This window comes from Astyanax mexicanus, chromosome 14 (assembly GCF_023375975.1).
Source record: "Astyanax mexicanus isolate ESR-SI-001 chromosome 14, AstMex3_surface, whole genome shotgun sequence".
NCBI lineage: Eukaryota > Metazoa > Chordata > Actinopteri > Characiformes > Acestrorhamphidae > Astyanax > Astyanax mexicanus.
The window spans coordinates 13,661,370-13,683,526 of NC_064421.1; the positions used below are offsets into that span (position 1 = coordinate 13,661,370).

Sequence of the window (22,157 nt, forward strand, 5' to 3'; positions counted from 1 at the left end):
CTCGCCGCGCTGCGTGACGCGCACCGTCACCCGGACCGAGTCACGGTTCCTTCAATACGGAGCTCGGCCCGGAGATCAGCCCGGAGACACCGCAGCGCTGCCGGAGGAGCAGAGGACACGCGCCAGACACGGGGCCAGCCTGCGACCTACTGCAGCCCGTGAAGGTTCGTTAAACCAGTCCTGTGTGTGTGTGTGTGTGTTAGAGCAGGGAGGATGCCGAGCACAGCGAGATGCTGCAGAGTGAGGGAGGGGTGGAAATGGCTGACTGATGCTGGGCTGTTGTGTATGTTTTGGACTGTGTGTGTGTGTGTGTGTGTGTGTGAGAGAGAGAGAGAGAGATAGAGAGAGAGAGAGAGAGAGAGAGAGAGAGAGAGAGAGAGAGAGAGAGAGAGAGAGATTGTGGAGGCTGCACTGTTGTCCCCTCCCTCTCCACTCCCTTGCTTTTCTCTTTATCATCATCAGCAGCATCATCATCATCATCATCATCATCATCATCATCATCATCATCATCATAGTGTATGTGTGTGCTAGCGTGTTTATTATGTGTAATTAGTAAAACTGAGCTGCATGTTTTCCTGTGTGTGGAGGAGGACCATGAATCATAATTTCCATGCTGGTGATTGGAAAGGGTTTCTTCTATTGATTGGACCCCATTTTACAGTAATTTAAAGCAAATATATAACAATTGGTCTGATTGTCAGTTGATTTGTAGGAGCAGTTTACTCATCTGATAAATGTATTCAGCTACTTTATGTTGCTTGAATTCAGTAAATATAATAAAATTCTATAAACATGAATTGTCACCCTGCTTAACACCAGGCATGGGTTAAAGGTGTAAGTGGAAGAAGCTCATCTGTTGCTACACAGTTTGTGTTGGTCATCCTCTAGTCCTTCATCATCAGTGGTCACAGAACGTTGTTATCATGTTGCCACACAAATAATGCTATTGGTGGACTGTTCTCACTCCAGCAGTGACACTAAGGTGTTTTAAACCACCACTGCTTGAACCACTCCTCCCAGAACAAAACAAACTAAAACAAACCAATACCATGTCAATCAGTGTCACTGCAGGGCTGAGAATGATCCACCACCCAAATAATAGTAGCTGCTCTGTGATGGTTTAGTGGTGGATCCTGATCATTTGTTGATCATTTGAACAGGGTGAATGGAGGAGGATAAAGTGTGCAGATAAACTGAAAGACTACAGTAAGCAGAAATTAAAATTGACACATATGTATAATTATATAGAGTACCAGTTAAAAGTCTGGACACTTGCATCCAGGGGTGTTTAATTATTTAAAATGTTCTGCATTGTATATTAATACTAAAGTCATCCAAACTCTAAAGAAAAAAAACAGGTTCAACAAACCAGAAAAAAAACAGTTAAACAAACCAGAATATGGTTTATATTTTATTTTATATTTTAGAAGAAGGCAGCTCTTGCTTAGATGACAGCTTTCCACATCTTAGTATTTTCTCACTCAGATTAATGAGGTAGAGTCATCTTGAAGAGCTTTCAGTTAACAGCTTAGCTGAACTAGTCAAAAGTTAATTACTTGAGTTTCTTGCCTCTCAATGCGTTATCATGAGATCATCAGTTGTGTTGTGAAGAGGTAGAGTTGGTCTACAGAGAATAGCTTTATATGTTCTAATCCATATTATGGCAAGAACTACTCAACTAAGTAAAGTAAAACATTTAGAACTCATCAGGACTGCCTCAGGAAAGGAAGAGCAAGAGTTACCTCTGTTGCCCAGGATAAAGTAATCAAGAGTTACCAGCCTCAGAAACTGCAACCTAAATGCTTCACAGAGTACTTTTAAGTTTATTACATAATGCGTGTTGTGTTCTGCTTCATAGTCTGGATAATTCAGTATTAATGCAGGAAAAAAATTAAAAACATTGAATAAGAAGGTGTGTCCAAACTTTTACTGGTACTGTATATAATAAATAAAAGTCTACTAGATTTAATTCTGCTAGATCATGTCAAATTGGATAGAGAATCATCATTCCTCAAAATGGTGTCAATAGGTTTGCTTATCTGAGTCTGCGAAGTTACACTGCTCCTACATGCATAATTTTGATCTGCTTGATGATCATGACACTCTGATATATGTGGTAATGGTGTGAGGCTGTTTCATGAGAATGACCCAGATGCCTGCATGTTGACAGGATGACGCATGTTCAACCACTGGCAAAGCCATAATGGAGGATGAAACGACTGCTACAGGTCATGAACTTTGCATGTAATGGGTATAATAAGAAGAGGCCTTTTGGGTGTGTACATGCCTGTTATACATCTCTGTGATTGCTGTTAAAAATTAAAAACTGAACTGTGACCTTTGTGTGCTAGTGCTTCTAAGAGTGTGTTTTGCTTTATGACCGATCAGTTGACATTTTATTGTCTGACAAGTCTAACAGGATATGATTCTTTCCAACAACATCCATCGTCATTCCATTACCAAATATCTGTGCTAATCTGAAATCTGGTGCAGAGCATGCAGAGACTGTTGTACTGATTTTTACCTTTTGCTTTTATTCAGGTGGAGACTGCAGTCTGAAAAAGTGCGACTTCCATGCGGAACAACAGGAGAGGAAGTAGAGAGATACTCCAGCATGACTTTCCTTTTTGATTAGAATTTGCAGGTAAATATAGGTTAAGCTGGGGTTTTGTATTCTTCTGTGATATATTTTAGGTACATAAACTATGAAGCTATGACAGGGCTCTACACTAATTTGTTGTACTGGTGCCCATAACTTTTTCTATTTTTCGACCGCATCACATTAAACACTGCAATTTTACATGTTCACTTTTTTTTATATTGCCGTCTGTATAGGCAATATTGACTTGTAGATGATTAACAAACAATCTGTTCAACATAAAGTATTTGGTAAGTTATAGAAGAAAGTGTTTGTGAAACACTGAGCTGAAATTCTAACTTAAAATATCTCAAGACGAATAAAATAAAAAGAAACTATAAGTTATAATGCAGCTGTTGTAAGAGCTTAAACCTGAAAATTTCATGGCTCAATGTCTTATGGACTATCCTCCATTGTAGTCGCATTCCCTTCAAATGGCCAACTCCTGCAATTTGCCCTAATCACTACAGGTTAGGGCTGGACGATATGGCAAAAAAATAATATCATTATATATGTTTTTAATTTTGTTTAATGTGATATAATTGCAATACTGATATGAGCAGTAAAAATGACACCACCTGTGGTGTACATCATCAGCCTCACTCACAAGATAACACCTCACCACGTATACAGATGTGGGCATTACCAAGCTGATCTCATTGGGTAATAATTCATGATTAGTTTGCATACTGCTGTTAATTGACTTTTGGTATGTCAGTGTTACTAGATATAGTTGGTGGGGTTTTGTGAGTAACAGGCTGATCTTTAAATAACTGGCTCTGTTCTGATTGGTTGCCCTGCTCTGAGCCACGATCAAAAAAATCAGTTCAACAGGCTGAAACACTAATTATAACTTCATTAGGAAGGGTAGGGAGAAACTGTCATAGGCTGAGTAGGTTTATAACAAAACCTAAATTTGTTTATAATCGTTTTTTTAATTTATATGTATTAATTAACTTGTTTTTTCCTCATTTAGCAGAGCTGAGACTGCTGTGAGGAAGCTTGCCATGCAGTGTCTGCAGAGACTCGTGGAGGACTGATTCCACCTTTTCCATATGGCTCTTCCTAAGAGCAGTTCCTTCCATCCATATCTTCTGCTCTGTCCTTTACTCTGTGGACTCTGGTTCTTCAAGGGCTTCAGCAGAACTGACCCCAAGCAGACATGGCTAAAAGAGACTACCTGGTGGATGCAGCCAAGCAGATCCGCATGGCACTGGACAGGGAAGTCAATGAGGACTATGAGGCTGCATTCAGCTATTACAAGAATGGTGTGGACCTGCTGCTAAATGGAGTTCAAGGTAGTGGGTTTTAATTTAATTTAAAGCTTTAGATTGTTTCTGCGTATTGTTATATAAGTTCTAATGGTATTCCATAGTTAGATATCAAAATACTTCCTCCTGCGTTGTACAACTCTACACAACAAATCTAAAACATGACTGATCAATTTTGACAGATTTTGAATACAGTTTAAATGTATTCATGTGTAAGGGGTGGCATGGTAGTGCTGGAAGATCCAGAGGCCTGGGGTTGTGAGCTCATTCTCTGCTCTGTTCTCTGTCTGTGTGGAGCTTAGTGTGTTCTCCTTGTGCATGGGCTTCCTCCATGTGTTCTTGTGTCCTCCCTCCTCCCAAAAGTACACAAATGTACACTTGTCCCATGCTAAATTCTCCTTGAGTCTGTGTATGTTAATAGTTGAATATAGTTGCAATGAACTGGCGCCTTGTTCAGGGGGTATTCCTGTCTTGCACCAGTGATTTCCGGGTACATTGTGGGTAAGGACAGTTTGGAAAATCTGTAAAGGCTGACAGAATATAATGAAACAGGAACATGGTTATCTCTTAAGGAAATGAGAACAGAAGCTTATACATATAAAAACACAAAGAAGTATAAATATAACCGTTAAAACACATTTCCACACAGAAGCTTCTGACATCCTCTTTTAGCATGCCCTGCAGGCACATAACAGTATTAGACGTTATCCTGATAAACTTAAACATTTTGTCATCTAACATCATGAACAACATTCAACCTGACATTAACTTCTGTTGACACTGAATATCTTGGATTCCAATGTAGCAGATAGCTTCAGTTCATCTCAGTCACTTTGGGTTTATGGTAGAGGTGACTGAAATATAATGTTTTGGTTGAAACCAAACAAATGAAACATACGCAAATCATTTACTTATGATTATTCTAATCCTGAAAGTACCTCAGTTCTACTCAAGTCACTTGAGTGAAGTTCACACAGAGAAAGGCAGCCAGTCTTGTGATTAACAAATGTTAAGGCTAGGGTGCCACAGCTAACATGACTATTCTAGTCCTGTACAGCTTACATCTTTCAGAGCTGAAAAACAGCCAGTTTGTGAAAGTGTAGTAAGCTGATTCCAGTCATGATAAGTAATGCTGAATGCTTTATTTAAGAGTAAAAGATAACAACACACTTCAAAACTACAGTTTGTCAGCTCGTCAGCTCTCTCCCTTACTCTCTGCTCTTTACAGCCTGCTACTGCTTAAAAAGCCTCAATTCCTGTAAAAAGAAACACTGCAAAATATAAAATTAATGAGCCATTGTTCTGTGTTTATTATTTTGTTTTTAAACTTATTCAACCAAAACAAAAGTGTTTTTGTGCCATTTTTATCTAAACATTTTCTGTTGCCAAATATTCAGTTCACGTGTAGATCAAGGTTTTCTTGAGGCAGTACAATGAACCAGTTTTCTATTACATAAATTTAGTTTTATAGTTCAGGTTATACTTCAGTGTATACTAGGGGTGTGACGAGATACTAATATTACGAGACGAGATGCGATACTGGGTTCACGAGAACGAGACGAGATTTAAAAAAAAAATTTAAAGAGAACGTCAAAAATGAAAATGAGTTTTATTTGACAAAATCATATAACGCAACCTTAACAGACTGGTTTCTCTCACACATTGATTCTATAAGAAATAGAATAAGAATAAGAATGAAAAATAAAAATACAACTTTTTCTAGGTCTTACATAGTGCAAACAATAAGTGCAAACCATAACCAGTCATATTAAGCCTATGGTTTGTGTTTTTTGTCTTCTAAATCTCTTGTAATTTAACTATTCATAACCATAACCAGTCATATTAAGACTATGCTTGAAGTGCAAACAGAGACAGAACATGTTTTTAAATACAGTACAGAGCTAAGGGATTAGTACAACTGCCTATGAGTCATGTGTGTCACATGTAGGATTTACTTACAGAATTTACATATGGTTTGTGTCTTGTTGGTCACTCTGTTACTGTTTATTGTTTCCACTGGAGCCAAAATGCAGCCAGACATACTTAAAACTTAAAAGTAGCAGAAGCATCTTCTATACAAATGCCCGAATTTTCCTCTTCTGGTGAGAGCTGCTCTCACTGTTCAGCCACCACACTCGCTGCTATCACTACTGGGTTGCCAGATCCCTCCTAAAAAGTCCACGCTAAACTGTTTTTTTGTCCCGCAAGACAGGTTTAAGCTTGACGAGAAATATTGTTGCGGTTTAATCTCGCGAGATCTCTAAAAGGAATGTTAAATGCTTTGTTTCATTTCGTATTACATATTATTAAATCCAGCCTAAGCTTGGTTTGCCACCAGCATCTTAGTTCACTGTTGATCCTGAAAGGGTTAAAAGACGATCATATATTTAAGATTATCTTAACTCTGAGATGCTGTTGGGAAATGGGGCCCTGATATAATACTGGAATTTGAGTTGACTTGTCTCCTGTCTTCTAGTGGATCCAAACAAGGAGAGGCGGGAGGCTGTGAAGCGGAAGACCACTCAGTATTTGAAAAGAGCAGAGGAAATCTTCAACTCTCATCTGCTGAATAACCTCAGCAAAGGAACCACACATTTAGGGGTATGTGAAATGCATGCAGGTGTACGAAAATACATATGAAATAAAACATTGAAAAACAATTTACAAATCTAATCTAGGATAAAATTACTATTATAATATACTCTGTATACGTGTAGTCACTTTCCCTCGAAAATATTGTATTTTTGTTGTTTTTGATCTTTTGAAACAATGTAAATCTGGTTATTGTTCTTTTATGATAAATTAACAAATAGAAATGCTTTTTATTCTCCTGTAAAGTTGCCATTTTGGAGACACACATGCCTGTTACAATAACTAGGTTATTGACTTTTTGTACAATATATGGTCATGGCCTCAATTATTTTGCAGACCTCACTACTGCTTATTAAATTGACTCATTCTGAAGAGTAACTTGAATGAGCTCATATTTTCACTTTGTTTATTTTAACAAATTTACATTTAATTTAGTAAGGATATTTATTTTTGTATTTTAATTCCAGTGTCTAAATTTCTTAATAATTAAAATTATTCACTATTTAAAATGTCAAATTATTATTATTATTATTATTATTATTATTATTATTATTATTATTATTATTATTCACTATTTATTTAATGTCAAAATGCATTATTATGTTACTGTACTAACATTATATTAGAGGCAATAATATTTCAGCTTTGACCATTTTACTCACATAATGTTACTCTGTGCTCATTAATACAACACAAGCAATGGAGCTAAGTGTACAGAATCTCAGCATCACTCCCAATTTACACACAGTGTAACAGCTGTCTCATCCAGTAAAGCCAATCTGAGCTGCCTGTCTGTTCCTCTTTGGATTTAAACTGCACAGTGGTATCTCTCTCTCTCTCTCTTTTACTTTACCATGAAGTAAGATTAAGCCTGGATGCACTGAACTCTGAGCTCTTGCAAGTTGTGTAATTTCCAGATGTGGGCCTCCTTCTGCAGCTGAGAGTTTGGACTGTTAGACTGTTGGCTTTGAGGTCATTAACCCTAGAACGCTAACGCCGGATGATTTTCACCCACACAATTTTTTCATGTAATTTTCATTGTGTTGCTGCTGTCTGAGTTGCATGGGACTTTGGGTAGCTTCAGGGCGCTCATTAGTGTCATTAATGTTATGGTTGATTCCCTCCTCCCATCTATGTTTTTTACAAGAGGCATGTGTTTGGCTGATTTTCATTCAACGTTAGTAATGGAGAGTATCATATTTTATGGGTGTAATTTACCTGATGTTAGTGTTTGTGTGTTTAAATCAGGCACTCACATGTCTCAGAAATGGGTGGACGAAAGACCAAATTCCCAGCAGCATTATTTTTTTGTTAGGACAGTACCTGTTAAGAATTACCTGGTTTTCCAATATTTTTTCTGCTTTAATATAGGGTCATCCATGGTACCTTTTTTATTTTATGTGATGATGTATGTTGTAAAATTAAAGAAGGGTTCCAAACGTGTCATACAGTGTATACCCAACGTTAGTGATTGTGTTACTAATTTTAACGCCAGTGTTCTAGGGTTAAACATCAGGTGACTAAAACAGCTTTGATTCTGCACTAATATGTAGCTAATGTGATTTTTTTCTTATTCAGGGTTACAGCAGCCTCAGATTCAGGTCTATCAGACACCTCAGCTCACCTGTGGAGGATCTGGAGATGTGCAAAGTTGTGGGGATTATTGATAAAGTGAGTAAAACAAATCCGTTTTGTGATTATTGACTGTTTTGTAATTTATAAGTTAAGTTGTGTCCTGTCTGGTGCAGCCAGGTGAAGTTGTGGTCTGAACTGAGGCAGCAAACAAAACACTGTTTTCTAAAGATAAATGTAAAACCACATAAAAAACTGAAGTGAAACTTCTGTTTAGAAACTGTCAAATGATATGCAGTGCAATACACAACCCAAACTGACACAACCAGTTGGTTTCTTTTACTGTTGTTCTGGCATTGTGTGATGAGTCAGTATAAGTCTTGCTTATGTTTAATGGTACTTATTGCAAGATTAAAATACAGGTAACTTAAATACATGTAGACTGACTGTCTATTCTTCATTGCCACTATAACTTTACTCTCCGGAGCATATACAGTACCAGTTTGTTTTTGTAAACAAAAAGAAACCAGAATATGTTTTCTACTTTGGATTCTTCTAAGTAGCACATGTATCTTTGAGGACAGATCTGCACACTCTTGGTATTTTAATCTCAGTGTCTTCATGAGGGAGAGTCACCTGGAAAAGTTTTCTGAGCGTCTTGAAGGAGTTCCCGGAGGTGCTGAACAGTAGTTGCTGCTTTTCTTTCACGCTGTGAAGCTCCAGCTCATCCCAAATCACCTCAAATCACCATCTCAGTTAATCAGGTTTAGAATCGGGAGTTGTGGAGGACAAACAACCTTTTTTTTACTGCATAATCCCATATTTGTCCCCTAATTATATAATTTCATGCCTTTAATATTAATGCACAATTTAAAAAGTGTATGTATTCTGTGGTTTTTGTACATTTGGAATCACTGACCAGGTTGAGTGTGAACTGTGTGAGCCCAGAGCTTTGTGTATTGTGGTGCTGTTACAAATTAATGATCAGTCAACACTGAAATGTGTTAATACATTTTATTGATATAATTTATTACTCTTTAGTTATTCATTGCAACCATACTTTTCAAAAGTTTTACTTAATTATATAATGGATTTGCAATGGATGTGTAAAAACATTTAAATGTGAGGTCAAGTGTCGACTAATTAGTAATTTGTTACAGCACCGCACTCTTACCTGAAACTAAAGAAATGCTGCCCACTCACACAGGATTCTAAGCAGGGATTTTACAACCCTTCCATTTTAGTTCTTCTGTTGAATGCTTGCTTTGCGCTCTATGTACCATCTCCCTAGTGACTAAACCCCAGAGCTGAAAGCTGTATGTGTGTTTTGTGTCTGTAGGTTCTGACTGTTCAAAACCTGATTAGTAAGGATACATTTGTGATTAAGGTAAGTGTTTAGCCAGCGGCCATGTCTTATTGCTTTAACTGTAGCTTACAGAAGAGATTGCACAGTGTATTTCTGTATTTCTCTGTTGCTGTCTGGCCAGAAGGCTGATAACATCGATGGGAATACTCTTAGGTCTCCTCCCCTCCCAGTGAAGCTGTCAGCATTGATCCACTTAAAAGCGAGTGTGCCTCTTAGTCTGAGGCGTCTCATGTTCCTAAAGCCAGACAGAAGACTGGCTGTAAAAACAGACAACTATAGCCTGAACATAAGATTTAAATGTGTTTTTTATTTAGGCACTGGTCATTGTTAACTGTGATTTAATAATAAGTAGGTAACAAATGTGCATTCAGGTTTGTAAATCATTTACACAATAAACACGTAGTATTCTGGGAATTTAGTTTACACAAAGAATAAAAAAAAGATTACTGGTTATTACAATTTATGTGTATATTTAATACATTAATACATCTTTTGTGTGTATAGAGCCTTCCTAAGTCCAGCTGGGAGAGCCGAGAGCGTCCCACTATCATTCCTCAGGGGGTTCCATTCATGGTGAAGCTACTGAGGTACTACATCAGTGAGGACTCAGTGTTTCTGCATCTGGAACATGTTCAAGGTGAGTCAAGTACTCAGTTGGTTTTGTGCCAAGCCAGTGGCCAATCGGGTACATAGTGCCAACTTTTTATTATGCAGGAATTTAAAGAAACACCCTAAGAATTGGAATGTAGTGTGGGTAAATGTGCTTGTCTTAAAATCTTTTAGTATTCAGTTATGTTTAACATTTGTACAAACGTGTAAAACCAAATCAGAAAACCAGCACCAATCCAGGCATTATGCAAATTCCAAAAATGCAGTGTTTTTTACATTTATTTATTGTAAATAACAAACAAGATATTTCATATTTTGTCACCTCATTTACTGATGTTTTTGGAGTAGATTTTATCAAAAATAGCTTTTTTGAGATACTTTTCAGCTATTTTGCAGTAGCTAGTTTGTTCTGAATAAAATCACTTTGCTTTTAACTGTAAATGTCATGGCATGTCACACTAACTCAGAGTTCAGTTGCACCAGTTTTAAATAATTTTTTACCATTTAATTGGAGACACGATGAACCCAATATTTTTTTATTTATTCTGCTCAACGTAATAGAAACAGTTTTTGTTAATAGAAACATAATTAACACACCCCAAAAATAGTAAACAGTCTTCTTTTCAAATATGTTCTGCACCTATGTAAATATATGTTAACACCTGTTTAAAAAGAAGTTGAGATTTTTTTCTAGAATCTATAGGGACCTATAGGGACCTATGAAGTATTTTTAGAAAATTGTGTGTTGTTTTCTGTTTTTGTTTTTCCATTACATTTCTGATTTTTAGGTTTTTATTTGTCCTGTCAGGCGATCAAAAAATAATCAGATTAATTACGTGATCTGTGATTTAATGTAAATTCACCTTTAATCACAATCAGCATTAAAGTATTTTGAACTAGCTGAGGAGCAAATTAATGAATGAATGAATAACTTAGACTAAAGGCTCCCTGTAATAAACATTAGTCTAACATATGCTGTAAATACTGTAAATCTCTTACAACACTCAACCAGTTTTTATAGATTCACCTTAAAAGTACATTTCTAGGATTCTAGGTAATATTGTTTTCAATTAAATAAGTCAGTGTAAGAAACAATGAGCTATTTTAAATTTGCATTGGTACACGGAAAACTCTCTATTTATATATAACTTAGAGCTGAAATATGTTGCTCTGTGATATAAAAAAATATATATACCAGCCCTTCATACAATGCTAAAAATAAGATTCATATATAAACAGAATTTAGATATTTCACCATATTATTTTTTTCTGTTAAAGGTTTTCTTAGTAAATAAAAAACATTGGCTGTTTTTCATGATTTTTTTTCCTGTCGTGGGACTTTTATTTTGAAGAAAAATGGCAAATTAGTCTGTCAGCCACCTGGCGGTGCTAATTTTTAGAAAATTGTGTGTTGTTTTCTATTTTTGTTTTTCCATTACATTTCTGATTTTTAGGTTTTTATTTGTCCTGTCAGGCGATCAAAAAATAATCAAATTAATTACGTGATCTGTGATTTAAGATCACAGATCCATGTCCATTTTGAATCCAAAATTAATGGACTGACACTCATTTTGCTTTTGCACTGTTGCTCCACAGCTATTGGCACTGTGTCCTAGATGTCCAACTTTCCATCAGAGATTTCCTGAAGCAATCAGACTGCTAAATGAGCTTTGGCAGTAATTGCTTTGACATTGGATGTGGATCATTGTTTCTTGTTTGTTGTCTGTTGTTCTGCAATGTTGTGTCCAGCTTTGCCCCTCAGGAAAATAAAGTTAGTTCAGTTTAGTTCAGTTCAATTAAATTCAAACCTTCTTGTTTTAAAATAGCACTTTGTCCTTGTCCTTCAGGTGGTAGACTCTTCTCCAAACTGCACAAGATCAGGAGTGAGCTGGCCAGAGAGCACCCTGACTGCTTCAGCCCGCACCAGAACAAGATCCAGCTAAAAAACAGCTATACATCCCCTGCTCTGAGTCAGCTCTACCACCTGCATGGAGGGGATAACCACAGGATGCCTGCAGTTCTCGACATGGAGAATTTGGAAAGCTCGGATGTAGACTCGCTGGCTTCCTGGAATGAGACCCAGCATCAGCTAGAAAGCTGTGGAACTCACTCCTACTGTGAGGAAACGGGATGTCTGCAGAATTCCAGATATGAAAAGAATGGATTGCAGCAGCAGAAATCCTCAAATTCTGGTGCAATAAGGACAAATTCGCTTTCCTGTGTTGGTCCAGCTAATGGTCAGCATAATCGTCTTGTATCTCAGGACAGTTTTCCGCTTCCTGTTCATCCCTGTGTAATAGTGGACACTCGAGATCCACACAGTGTCACCACTGACCTTTTAGGAAATGATGTCCGCATTGAGTGGGCCGACTCCAGCATAGATCTGGACAAAGCCTGGAATGCTGCTGAACTTGCTCAGGACCACAGTGGTTTAACAGCTACAGGGTCAAATTCTGATATTCTCGGTATCAACAGTGTACCTCAGATCACTCTGAGCTCCTTATTTGGAGGTGGCACCCAGCCAACCCTCTGTAGCACTGTCAACGTCCTTCCACAGAAAGTCCGCATAATTCCCAACAACCTGCATTTACCTCTGCAGAGCCAAAACCAGGAGGACATTACTCATGAACAAAACATGCAGAACTCACAGCCTGACATGAATGCTGAAGGTTCACATTTTGTCACAAGCTTGAACTCAGGAAATTCTCAACCATGCACAGTTTCTCCAAAGGAACACAACATTCAGAGACCTGTGAGTTTCTCCTTCGACTTCGTGAAGATGGACAGAGAGAAGGAGGAGCAGAGAGAGTTTGTGGAGGTTGGAGAGGAGAGTTGGGAACTTCTTAGTCCTCCGTTTACAGAAGGAGCGAGGGATCCTCTCTCCAGCCCCCCTTCCAACACTAGAGAGGCTGGCGGACTGCATTACCTGCCCGAGGTTAGAACCCAAAGCTTCAGCGCCAAGCCTCAGCAGGGTCGATGGGGTCTTCCTGAGGGGGAGGTACGAATGTGGGGTGCTCAAATCCTCCTGGCTCTTGAGAGCCTTCATGAGCAAGGCATTGTGTGCCAGGATCTCAACCCCAGGAACATCCTGCTCAACAGCAGTGGTGAGTATGTCACTATTATTCATGCTGTATTCATGCACTATTATGTATGCAGAATATATAGCGTACTTTAGGTAAAAATTTGCTTGTAATATATTAAAGGAGAATTCCAGTGTGAAATGGACTTGGGGTTTAGTGAAACATAATGACTATGAACTTTAGTTGAGTAGCCCACCTCTGTTTACTCCCAGCATTTTGGAATACAGTACTTTTAAACAACGTTCCCAACAGGCTGGTAGCTGGTTTCAGATGATCCACTTAACCCACCACCATACTTTCCATTTCAAATGCAAAGAAATACAACACAACTACAAATTTAGCCCAAAAAATATTTTTATTGTGAAAGACTCGGATTTTAAACAATTATATATGATGTGTAATACAATAGACTACTATAATATTAATGTAACTAGCTTGCTAATCCACTAGCTAGCTTTGTCTGGCATGTGACTGTACTATCAACAAGATTGGTCTCAATATAATGTGTTCTTCAAATATTTTACAGAATATCTGTATCTTAAATCTTAAGTGTGCAGAATACAAAATAAGAACATTTTGGCTAACAGCCTCCCAGCAACAATACTCTATTGGAGGAGACGTGGCTCACATGTTGAAGACCACTGCTGTTTACTTTTAACTTACTTCATTACTCATGGAATTATAGGCTTTACAATAAGATTACTTAACAGTACTCAGCTGATTATTAATAGACCCTAGTTAAGGCATTATTAATCATATTTTTTTTCTTAACTAATGTCTCAATTTATTATTAATTACATTTCTTAGGATTAAAATGTAGTAATGCTTAATACTGCCTTAAATATAGTCAATTAATAACTATTTCAGGCATTACTTAACCATATAACAGTGTTTATTATTGTTGTAAGTTTTATTAGTAAACCTCATTGTAGTGACCTAATTATACATGACACACGTAGATACAGATAGCATGTAATTTGTGCACCTAATGGTGATACCCTCTATTCTCAACAGGAAACGTGTGCCTGACCTATTTTGGGCAATGGACAGAGGTTCAGTATGAAATGAGCCAAAAAGCGATAGAACAGATGTACTGTGCACCAGGTAAGCAAACCGTTCCAGTTCATAAAAGAAGTGAAGTGTTGTATAATATAATGTTATGTACATGTATTTTATCTGTATGTAAACTGTCGTTTGTGCACAGAAATTGGGGGTGTGTGCAAAGTCACAGAAGCTTGTGATTGGTGGAGTCTAGGAGCCTTACTCTTTGAACTTCTTACTGGAATGGTAAGTATGTTTACTTTAGTGAGTAAAATAACCATACAGCATGTATTACTTAATGAGTCCTGTTACTTATTTTGTATTGCTTAGTGTAACCTTGGTTCAAAAGCCAATTTCAGTACGCATATAAAATAGGGTTGCAACAATGAGATTTGCATGGTATGGCAACTGTTTCAAAACTGATTCTTTTAATCTTTTTTAATCTGATGTCTTATCAATTGACTGATTGATTTTTATCTTCTAAACATAGTAACAAATTGTTGGGATACTCTGTTTGGCTCTATTGTTCCCCCAGTAGCAGTATATTAATAGAGCAGAGTATACCTAACATTGGTACACTGCTGCAACCCTAATATAAATACGATCTTTTTTTTATATGCAGATTTTTTGTAATTATTCAGCTTCAGCTCAGTAAAGGCTTATTAAAGTTGAATAGCTGGGTCAGGGGCCAGTCAGTAAGCTATCTAGGACCAAGGTTGGGAATCATGTCTTTAAATAAATCTTGTATGAGTATCTTTTGGTTAAACTGTGAATACTGCTTACCTCTTTTCTGTGGCATCAGCCTCTTTGGCAGTGCCATCCTACAGGAGTGCATCCACACACACAACTCCTCATCCCGGACCACCTGAGCACTGCTGCTGCCTCTCTTCTCACAGAGGTAAGTCTTTTGGACAAACCGGCAGTGATTTTTGGTGGTTAGCATGTTCACCTACCAGCACTGGAGCGTTAAGTTCAAGTTCTTATCTGGGTGGAGTTTCCATGTTCACCCCGTGTCTGTGTGGGTTTCCTCTGGGGACTCACAGTCAAAAAACATGGTGATCAGGTTCATTAGTCACTCTAAAATTGTCCTTGTGTTGGCTTCTTGTAGGTGTGTGTATGTTTGTTGAGTGTAAAGAGTAAAGGTTGTGTAGAGTTGATTATAAGCATCCTTGTATTCTATAAATATGATATATACAATGATAGTAAAGCAATTAAATACTAGATCAGGTGCATATAGGACCCATCCTTATATGTTTAAAAAATAGAAAACTATTTTTATTTGTGTGAACTGGGAACACCGCTTTATAAAAATGCTAATCTCAAAAAGCATGCATGTTTCTGGTTGTATCTCAAATGTCTCTGTACTCCCTACATAGTGAATTACATGTCATAAAACTACAAACCTACACACAGATAGCACTAGATTTTAGATTTCGTCATACAAATAAAAGTAAATAAGCTACAAAAGTACAAATCAATAGATCTATAGATATAGATAAAGAGTAATGTATAATTTGGAATTAAACCTCAGTTTTCTTCCTTCATCGTGGTGGATTGATGTTTTTCTTTATGATGTACAATCAGCCCACACAGAGCTAGCAGATTTATGCAAGTGTCTCCATTTCACAGAAATATTTGTTAAATGTCTGGACTAGGGGTATGCTGTTATGTATCGTATAGTACACAATATATAATAAAACAGTAATATTGGGATTTTAAAACTTCATATTGTGATTTTAACAGTATTCTGTTTGAATTACATAGTTTTTGTTACATTATTATTATTTTATACAAAGTATGCGTTAAGTTACTGTTGACAAAAGACAGAAAAGTTTATTTTTTTGTTTTATTACTGATTATGTGAAACTGTTATACATGAAGTGAAACTTTACATGCATTTTGTTTGTAGTATATCCAAGTAAATATTTGTCAGTGTTCTGACATTGTTAATATTGCAAAAACACTTGTATTATTGCAATATTTTCCACCCTTAGCCTGTAAACAATTTAACATACTTTGTGTTGTGCTTTTGTGCCGCAGCTCCTGCAGTACGACGCTGGCTGTCGACTGGGCTCTGGAGGTGGAGGTGTGAGTGATATTAAGTGTCATCCCTTCTTTAGCGCTGTTGCTTGGCACACACTGAGCAGTTAATGAACACAGAGGTGAATATGACCTGGGCTGCAGCACCAAACACCATGGTTGAACACCACCTACCGATTGGAGGTTGCTGGATTAACTGTCCAGTGAGTGAGTGGCTCCTGGGAAGGATTATGAATACATCTCTCCTGCCCCCTGGTGGTGAACAGCAGATGCAACATCAGTATTCTCCAGCCAGCCCCTCCCCTGCAGTCCTGAAAATTGTATCAGCCAGGTATGCAGAGTTGCCAATTTATTGGGTGCAGTAATTGTTGTCCATTTTTATCAGGTATAATTGCTATATAGGTGCACTTTGCATCAAGGGTATAACGACTTCGACACAGGTTTCCACAAAAGATGTTACTATTTTTTTTCCACTGTCATGGCCTAATGTTATGCAAGTATAACTGACTGATTTTAAGGGTGCATTTTGTCAGAGGGCCAAACCGTGGGCTCTGAAAATGATTTAACTGAACTAGACTGTGGAGTTGACCAGTAGAGCTCTTTAAACTGAACACAAGGCACATATCATTGCTGTCACGCAATAACCTTGTATCTATATATTTTTTGGCTATGTAAATTTTATTATTATTTTTTTGCCTATAGTGTTTCTCTGTAAAAGATACAAGGTTTTAGCATGACCGTGGCTACCACTTCACATTCTAGGCATCTATTTCATCAGTTGGATTCGTCCTTGCCCAACAATGGAAAGGTTAGACCACCACAGAACCACATTTTCTTTGAATAGTGAACCCCACCAAGCTCAATTTTTTTTTTTCCCCCCTCCACAATCTCTTCAAATTTACTCTCAAACACACACTCACTCTCCCCCTCACATACTTACCCACATTCTGGTGCTTACACGCAGTCTCTTTTTCTTCACTTGCTCTCTTCACACACACACACACACCTTTTCTCTCTCTCAATCAATGCAGAGAGGTGGCCAGTAATTGGATGCCTAAAACAATGTAAAGTGCATCTATATAGTAGGTGTGGTCATTAAGTGCAGCACTGAGGCAGATTGTGCCTAATAAATATAGGACTGAATTGACAGTAATCGCATGCCCTTCCTTAAATTCAGTGATAAATGTTGATTCAGGCTACCCTCTATGTGTTTATTCATCAGCCTTTTACAACATCTTGGGCATTAACATATAATTTGCACTTCTGTTTGACCAATGATATGCAATATTACCAGTATTAGCACTGCATTTGACCATATTTTACAAGCATGAAAAGTATGACCCTTTTTACAAATCTTACTGATTGATATTTTCAACATTCATGTTCTTACATTACTAAAAGTGAATAAAATAACTTTTACTGGGTTGTCTGTCTAAAATTATGTTAGTCTGTTAATGGCCAGTTTCTCAGACAGGGATTAATCAATGGAAAATAACCATTTAAAAATGCTGCATAGTACAAAACTAGGCTTAATTCCTGTCTGAAAAAAGCGTGACATTTACAGAATCAGTCATTAACTGTTGTTCATTACATAAGTTGCAATTTTGCAAAGGTTTTCTAATTTGAATGATCTTAAATGTAAGCGATTACTTTTCGCAAAATAAAACTAGCACAATTGTGATCTGGAACAAAAATGTGGACATATAGTGCACCTTCCAAAATTCGCTCCAAGAGTGAGGTAGTCAGTCATTTTAAACACGTGCTTTGTGCAGATCTCTGAGCCTGAGAATAAAACTACTAATATTACCACAAGCCCCCTCAGTAGGCATCCAATCTAATAGCACAGCTACCACATCCTGTCTTGCAGCGTAAGTCACAGATGCAGCACGAGTCTGACGATTTTTTTTTTTTTTTTTTACTTTCAGATTCACGAAAGCTCTGCAGACTTACCCGCAGTGTGCTTATATTTTTAACCACATAGTTTCCATGTCTGTCTGGACTGTCCTGTAAAAAAAAGAAAAGCAGCGACACGGCTGTTCCATATGTTATCCATAATTATTAGGACAAGGTTGTGAAGACATGAACATACCAAGACAAGTAATCATTTTCTTCAATTTATTTGTTTAAAAGCTTTCCTCATTAAATATTAATTTCTTTAAACAGCATAGACAGAATCTGTTCCCAATGAGTCTGATCTCAGTTGTTTGAGGGACATACTAGTTACGTATGTATCAAACATTGAAAGAACAAAAAATAAACAAAACAAAAACAGAAAAATAGAACTTGAGACCAATGGCAAAATGGAACAGTGTTTCTGGTCTGCTGTTCATTTGATGGATGACAACTTCTTCAAATACTCTTTACACAGAGAATATGAAACATAATATACTGTATACTAGTGCGCTTGCTTTGCCATTCAGGGGACAAATAACTGGACAGTTTGAGCAACTTAGTTATAGGACTGATAATTATAAAACTTGTACAATTATTTTAAATTAACTGTGTAAGGATTACAATTATACAAGTGTTTAAAAAATGGCAGAAGCATTGGGAAACTGCATGACAGCCTTCCTGCTAAGAAAATAAGATCCCAGCTGAGAACATGTTATACTATAATACCCTCTCCATAATTCTAGCCCATGCGAATTTAGATTTCCCTACTCCCTCTTTCCAGTGAATGAACCATTGTGAACCAACATAGTGAAGTGTTCTTTCTCTAGTTAACCAACATCGTTAAATCATATGCAGCAAGGAATATCAGGGGACATTACCACTGTGTGAGATGGGAACTCGTTTGGTACTTTGAGGAAGTCTGCCATTCATGTGCGTTTCTTTAAATCCTCACATGTCCAGGAGAAGCACCCTGGGGTCCTCGACAACAGACTTGATCTTACGGAGGAAGGTAACTGCCTCTCTGCCATCAATTAAGCGATGGTCGTAGGTCAAAGCCACGTACATCATGGGCCTGATCTCAACCTGAAAACACAGAGAGAGATCAGAAGCCAAACTGTGAGGAGCTGGTGTAAGAAAACCAAGAAACAGCAAAAAAAAAATAAATAAATAAAAATCGCACTCTAAGCCAGTCAGTATAAATCAATTTATTTTGGACAATATATTGTAAACTTTTAATTATTAATAATATTTAGACATTGGAATATAATATTTCATTTCTTGAATAAAGTAAGACAAATTAACACTGGCTAATTCAGGTTTAAGGGCTCTTCTTCCAAAAAAACACAATGGGCAGTATTGAGGTCAGCAAACACAAACATACAAGCATACAAGCATGCATATCATCACTGTCCAATGAAAATCACGTATCTTCAAAACAGCAACTTCACAGGAGAGAGAAAAAACCTTGTAAACTTTCAATGGAAGTCAATGGAAAAAGAGTTTATTTCAGGTCATTTGGAAGAGTTTCTATTGGTCTGTTCATCAAGACATTTTGGCACAGTGTAAGGGACAGTTTGACTTCAAATTATGTAGTAAACTGAAAATCGACAAAAATGAAGTTGTGTTTTTCATAGGACAGCGACGATATAGTCTAATAAGATGATAATTATTGAGAGGCCTATTACAGTCATGAATTTCTCGTACCTTGCCTCCAACAGCCACCGGCCTGTCAAAGATGCCGTGCATGCCCAGAATGGCAGATTGTGGTGGGTTGATTATTGGTGTACCAAACATGGAACCAAACACTCCTCCATTGCTGATTGTGAACGTGCCACCATCCATGTCCTCCACCGCCAGTTCATTCTTACGAGCCTGTACAGAATAAAGCATTCAGTTAGCTTCAGAATACAAAGCAGCAACAGTCAGGCTATCTGCAAATGTTATGGGCAATTATTACATATCAACTGAAAAAAATCCCTTAAGGACATTTCTCTTCACTACAGTTATGAAAAAAACATTAGATCACACAGACTACCATAAGCAGAAGGGAAAGTGTTAACAGAGTCTCATCTTTACACCCATTTGCAATCTTTTATGGCTATACTGTTTGGAGCCAGGCAGGACAAGCCTGGGCCCACATAATGAGGGCTGTAATCTCTGTGCCACCATAACAGTCTTCACCACACATATGAGAGAACACGTACTAGACAGTTCTGAAAGAGCAGGCATTTTTTACACAAGCTCTTATGGAGTCATTATTGAAGAAATAACTGGATCTACAGATGGTCTAATCAGCAGATCAGAGAATCACGTGACCTATGACTTGATAAATCATTGTTTACTGTAAAAGACATTTTTCACCACTTTGTTGCATTTTGGTGTTCTTAACTTTCCCACTTTCAAGTCAGCTTTTCTATCTACTGGTTTTTAAAAGTACTGCTAGTGTTTACATTAATTACTCTGATGTCAATGATCATATTTTCCCAGGAACCATTTTATCAGTTTGGTTTGACTCTATTCTGCTTTCATGTATACTGACATGCATTTAAATGTCTCACATTTTTTACGTCCAAATGTATTACAAAGTAAAGTCGTAAGTTACAAAGAAACAATGTTACAGAATCGGATTAAACTCAGTCTTAAGTTTCTAAAAGAGAATATCAGCATTTCTTCCAAGAATTGCCTTGAAGAGCATTTTCATTAACCTAATGTTTATTATTTTAAGGAAAACTTTTTGAATCTAGCCTCAGGACCATGTACTAACAGAATTCTGTAAAGCATAAAGTTATATTATTGACAAACTTGACACTACATGACATCTGATATAGTAACTCAAAACTACATAAATTAGTTTCAAAATTAGTAACAGAACAATTTAGAACAGTTACTGATTAAAGTCCAAGTCCAGTAAGAGTACATACAAATACATTTTATAATACAATAATTTGTTTAATGAACACTTATACATTAGTGTTTTTTTCCCGCATATTGTTAATTAACTATACAGTACATTTACTGTAAATTCATAATGTATTCATAACGAAGCCACCAAAAAAAAAAAAAAATAATCAATAGTCGCTAGTCAATTCTAAAATGCAAAGTCAAGGATAAATATGTAGAAGAAACTGTTTTATTGTATTAAAGGAAATACTCTACTTGTTGAACCTCTGTTTTTTAGTACTTATGAAAATACTAAGAATTTGATGTTCCAGTGCATGCTAAAGGGCACTATGCTTGTTTTTCTGAAGTTAGGCGGTCTGAGTTTCCCCCCACTTCACTTAACATCTGCTTAGCTCAAAATATAAACCACCATTCATTTAGGTCATATCACTAATTTATCTAAATAAGGCTTCTGGTTAGTTGCTCCATTTACAACAGATACCAGAGTCTGCAAGCACGGCTTGTTCACTTACGTTCTCAGTGTTTTCGACCAAGACTTAGCTAATGGTACAAAGTGCATTATGAAAGCTTGAAAACATCTAACATTATTAGCCATGACATACAGAGTGTGACGCACTTTGAAAAACCTTTTATTTTAGAGACGCAAAAGATTCCTACCTTTTCTCCAAGCTCATTTATGGCTTTCTCAATGTCCGTAAAGTTCATTCCTTCCACTCCTCTAACTACTGGTACCACTAGTCCCTGTGAAGATGACAGGTGGAGGAGACAGATGAATGTGTGAGACATACAGATCTTCAATACTAAATGTATTACATATAATGTATGCATGTATCTTAGATTGATGCCTATACACCACACAGTCATTTATCTTGACACACAACAGATACAGCAAAACAAATCTCCTGTAAAATAACTTAAAACAATCAAGCGTACCTTTGGTGTTGCTACTGCCACACTGATGTCCACATAATCCCGGTAAACAATCTCTTTGGTTGTGTCATCAATAACTAAAAGCAGGAGAAAATACATAATAAACCAAGCTTTCAGTGTTTACGAGTTACATGGTACATATTACAGTATATTAGATTAAGTATACCATGACGCAAAGCAATCCAATAGACTTGCACTCTTGTGTATTGGCAGGAACCAGGTAA

The 22,157-nt window shown here is 37.1% G+C and overlaps 2 protein-coding genes across 4 annotated transcripts in view; one reads left to right on the forward strand and one right to left on the reverse strand.

Moving 5' to 3' along the window:
• Positions 1-18,667, forward strand: rps6kl1 (ribosomal protein S6 kinase-like 1). 3 transcript variants are annotated; one of them, XR_002650375.2, is made up of 13 exons: positions 1-164; positions 2,542-2,644; positions 3,615-3,936; positions 6,386-6,510; positions 8,080-8,172; positions 9,413-9,460; positions 9,944-10,076; positions 11,896-13,152; positions 14,143-14,232; positions 14,333-14,415; positions 14,972-15,067; positions 16,210-16,540; positions 18,135-18,667. XR_002650375.2 is itself a non-coding variant. In XM_007257330.4 (12 exons), the coding sequence occupies exons 3-12, from the start codon at positions 3,801-3,803 to the stop codon at positions 16,318-16,320; spliced, it is 2,172 nt and encodes a 723-aa protein (XP_007257392.2). In that variant the 5' UTR covers positions 1-164; positions 2,542-2,644; positions 3,615-3,800; the 3' UTR covers positions 16,321-18,022. The 3 variants fall into 3 exon arrangements, 2 of the variants coding, with proteins under 2 accessions (XP_007257392.2, XP_022528832.2); XM_007257330.4 differs by lacking the exon at positions 18,135-18,667 and having other exon boundaries at positions 16,210-18,022; XM_022673111.2 differs by lacking the exon at positions 18,135-18,667 and having other exon boundaries at positions 3,618-3,936; positions 16,210-18,022.
• The window catches only part of dlst (dihydrolipoamide S-succinyltransferase), a 13,560-nt gene continuing 9,713 nt past the window's right edge, over positions 18,311-22,157 (reverse strand). Inside the window, exons 12-15 of the mRNA XM_015607893.3 lie at positions 21,937-22,010; positions 21,661-21,744; positions 19,807-19,974; positions 18,311-19,185 (exon numbers count right to left, since the gene is read on the reverse strand). Coding sequence (XP_015463379.1) covers positions 19,051-19,185; positions 19,807-19,974; positions 21,661-21,744; positions 21,937-22,010 — 461 coding nt within the window. The 3' untranslated portion in view covers positions 18,311-19,050. The remainder of the gene's footprint in view (positions 19,186-19,806; positions 19,975-21,660; positions 21,745-21,936; positions 22,011-22,157) is intronic.

What these genes read in the sequence shown, in the direction of transcription:
- rps6kl1 (XM_007257330.4), top strand. Translation starts at nt 3,801, where the DNA reads ATGGCTAAAAGAGACTACCTGGTGGATGCAGCCAAGCAGATCCGCATG. An exon ending in AAGGAACCACACATTTAGGG is followed by an intron (nt 6,511 to 8,079) that starts GTATGTGAAATG and finishes TTTCTTATTCAG; the next exon opens with GGTTACAGCAGCCTCAGATT. An exon ending in CTGCCTCTCTTCTCACAGAG is followed by an intron (nt 15,068 to 16,209) that starts GTAAGTCTTTTG and finishes TTTGTGCCGCAG; the next exon opens with CTCCTGCAGTACGACGCTGG.